The following is a 3960-nucleotide window of genomic DNA, read 5'->3' as shown; positions in this document are numbered from 1 at the left end:
ATTTTATACGATTTTATATGCAGATTATTAATTTATTCATGGACTTTTGAAGATTCAATAAATGTCAAAATAAATATAAAAGTTGATACAAAAATATTAATTATAATTATATATATATATTATAATAATTATTATTATAATAATTAGTTATATATAATAATTAATTATAATAATTATGGTTTGTTTATTAAATTATACACAATTGAAATTTATTTTAAATGAAACAAAATAGATGAAATAAAATATTCCTATTTCTATTATGTTACCATCATTGTTTCTCTGTTATCTAAACTTAAATTGCTAATAACTTAATAAATAAACTTCAACTAATATTTTTATATATCAACTTTTGTGTTTGTTTTGATTTCTATAATTTTTAGAATTCTCTAGAAATTTCCTATGAATATATTAATTCAATATATCATTAGAAGTTATGTTATTATAAAAATAAAAACTTCGTTTAATATTAATTTATATTTGAAAAATTAATAATTAATTGCTGTTTAGGAGTTTTTTTTTTGATATATATGAGTTTATATAAATAAAAAAAATAATTATTCTATTGTCTACAAATGCAATAATAAAAAAGAATTACCTTGAAGTTGACGACTGATGAGAGCAGTAATACCTTGATTATCACCAGTCTTTTTCACAACAAAAAGTTTGGTGTCAGGATCATTTTCTAAAGTTCCAATACCACTTAAACCAATTACTTGTCCATTTTGCTGTTGATGACTGCTAGCAGCCATTGTTTCACTAACCTATTAAAATATTATATATAAATAAGTACTAAATTCTTTATATATAATACAATTAAACATATCTTAATATATAATATGCTAGAAAAATAGAATAGAATAAGAGATAGAATATATATCTTTTTTATTTATTTCATTAAAAAAAATTTCTCAGAACAAAGTTATACTAATAATAAATAAAGAAAAAAAAAAAAACTTTTCAAGATTTCTTTATTACAAACTTCAGAATTAACAATCTTTGTTTAAATAATCATATTTTAAAAATATTACAGTCAATCAAGATATATGTTATTGTATTTCATAATATATTATGATCTTGAAATAATTTTGATTTTAGAAATTTAAGTTTGCTGAATGCAAAGATCAATGTGTAAAATTTGATTTTTTAATTTATTAGATTAGATTATTAGTAGATTTTTTTTAACATTATTTTACATTTATAACAATAATATGTATATCATTAAGAGAAAAATACTTCTAAATATGCATATATTTATTGATATATAATAGTAAATTATTTAAATAATTTTTTTGAGTAGATTTTTGTCTGTCTTGTGAATCCAAAATTAGTTCAAGAATACAATATAATAATATAACATAATAAAGTATTAAATTAATAACATAATAAATTATTAAATTAAAGATACATAGAAACTATTTAAATTAATAATTTAAAAAAAAAGAAGTAAAAATTATCTAGAGAAATATTTTTTCTACTATCATATATATTCTTTCAAATATTTAATAAAATTTTATTCTGATTATTTTTTAGATAATAAAGAAATTTAGAAATTTTATTTATTTATTTATTTATTTATTTTTTTGATTTAATCTGAATAATTAATATGATCTCGTCTATATCATTTAATACATATATTATATTCTGCTATTTTGATTAATTAGAAATAGCAGCTAATAAAAAAAATGCTTGTATTTTATTTTTATATATCTGTTTACAAAAATTCTAAAGAAATAGAACTAATCATAAATAAGTCAACTAATGCATTAAAAATTATATAATTTAATTTAAAAAAAATAAAATTAATGTTGTAATCTTCTCTGTTATTTGATCTATAAAAAATTATTTACACATATAATATTTTTTTTTGAACTATGAAAGACAACAACTTTTGTTAAAACATTTTTTTAGTAACTTGAATTCCTCATAAAAAATTTCTATTCGATTGTATTGTTAAATATAATTCTACTTATTATATTATGTTAAAAATATAATATGATATATATAAGTACTATTATTTTAGAAGAGAAAGTTTATATTATTTTTAATATAAACATACCTGCATCAATTTTTTGACTACATCCCTTCCCAAAATATGATCAAACACTGCCTGCAGAAATTGATCACTAATTATGCTTAATTTTAATTTGTCTCTATGCCATAATAATATCCTTGATTCTTCCATAGCAGTTATTGATACCTATTCAAAAAAATAATTATTTAAATCTATTAATTATAATTTATAATTGTAATATGTTATAAAAAATTATGTCATAAAAATTTTATAAATTTTTCTTATATGAAATTTTATTTCTGAGAAAAACAAATTAAAATAATAAAATATCAATAAATATGATACATAATTATAATAAATTTAATTATAACAAAAATAATAAAATAAATATAATAATTATTATGTCTCTATAATATATGATCATATATTAATGAAATTATATTTTCACATTTTTTTAATTTTTTAATTAAAAATAAAGAGATAAGATTTAACATGTAAAAATTTAATTTTCCTGAAAAACTTTGTTTTTTTTTTAATTTTACATGATCTAATAATTTTTGACTATTAAATCTCTATATGTATATTTTTATCATGAATTGCAATATATATACACACATTCAAATCTTAATATAAAATAATATAAATCTATCATAAAATCTATCATATATCTATCATAATCTATCATATCATTAATTATAATTATGTATCACGAAATGAAGTTAAATCGATTGATTTGACTTTTTTTTTTATATAATATAATAAAATTTCCCATATATGAAAGTTTATCAATTAAATATAAACTGCAAATATCTTAACTTATACACTTTCTAATTTTATATAATCAAAAATATTAAGTTATTAATAATCAAATAAATTGCATTATATATAACAGTAATAAAATACACAGTATATTTTATTTAAATATGAAATATCTTTTAATAAAAGAATATTATAAAAAAAAATAGAAAGAATATTATAAAAAAATTAAAAAAAAAACAAAATTCTTACAAAAATTATTTAATATAAAGTTACATTAAGATACATTAATAGTAGTAAGTAGATTAATAGATTTTAGTAAATAAATGTGTAAATCATATAAAAGTGATCTTAGTTGAGTTTTTTAAATAAAATCATAATTTATTTAAATTAAATTTTAATGTACTAATTAATTAGCTCATATTTCTTACAAAGAAATATTTATGTTAAGTTCTTTACATTAAAAAATCATTAGCTTAAAATATTACAAATTGAAGTTTGTAAAACTTATTTTATAGAAAATAAAAAGAATATGAATTTATTTTATACATTTCTTTATCTTTCATATAATAAGTTTTACAAATTTCAAATTATAATATTTTTTAAATTAATAACTTCTCAACATAAATTTAATATTTTTATAAAATTTAATATTTAATTTTTTTTTTAGAATTTAGCAAGCTGCATTAATTAAAAATTTCGTAATATAAAATTATTTAAAATAACAAAGATCATTTTCTTATGATCATTTAAAGAGAAAAACTATTGATATTACATAATTCTCTTTATATAAAACAACTTTCATAAAAATATTTTTTTCATAAAAAATATTAGATAAAATAAATATCTTGCATATGAAACAGATTAATATCTTTATTATATTTATAATTGAATATAATTATTTTATTTAAAATTATCAAATCTATTGAGAATTATCTATCTATTATCAAATAAAATTTATTTATCTTTAATTAAGATAAAGATAAATTAAAGTGAAATAAGAAAAAAATTATTCAGATTAAAGTTTTATTATTTGAAATTATATTCAAATAAAATATCCACTTAAAATATATACTTGTATATCTATAAAAGAATGCAAACTACAAAATACGTCGATAGCCAAAAATTATCAAAATATTTCAATATTTTATGAATTTTGATGAATCAGTTGAAAATAAACCAAAAATTTTGTC

At 15.8% G+C, this 3960-nt stretch overlaps 1 protein-coding gene across 4 annotated transcripts in view; it reads right to left on the bottom strand.

Annotated features, from left to right (window-relative positions):
- Positions 1-3960, bottom strand: part of LOC102678049 (blood vessel epicardial substance-like) — a 16090-nt gene that overhangs the window by 8135 nt on the left and 3995 nt on the right. For all 4 annotated transcript variants that reach the window (XR_422832.2, XM_006624204.2, XM_006624205.2 and 1 more), the window contains exons 7-8: positions 2057-2197; positions 596-761 (exon numbers count right to left, since the gene is read on the bottom strand). Coding sequence is in view for 3 of the 4 variants with exons in the window: in XM_006624204.2 (XP_006624267.1) it covers positions 596-761; positions 2057-2197 (307 nt within the window). In the remaining variant the exon portion in view is untranslated. The remainder of the gene's footprint in view (positions 1-595; positions 762-2056; positions 2198-3960) is intronic.

This window comes from Apis dorsata, unplaced genomic scaffold, assembly GCF_000469605.1.
Source record: "Apis dorsata unplaced genomic scaffold, Apis dorsata 1.3 scaffold_997, whole genome shotgun sequence".
Lineage (NCBI taxonomy): Eukaryota > Metazoa > Arthropoda > Insecta > Hymenoptera > Apidae > Apis > Apis dorsata.
Note: the sequence above shows the minus strand (reverse complement) of the source record. Positions and strands in the feature narration are given on the sequence as shown.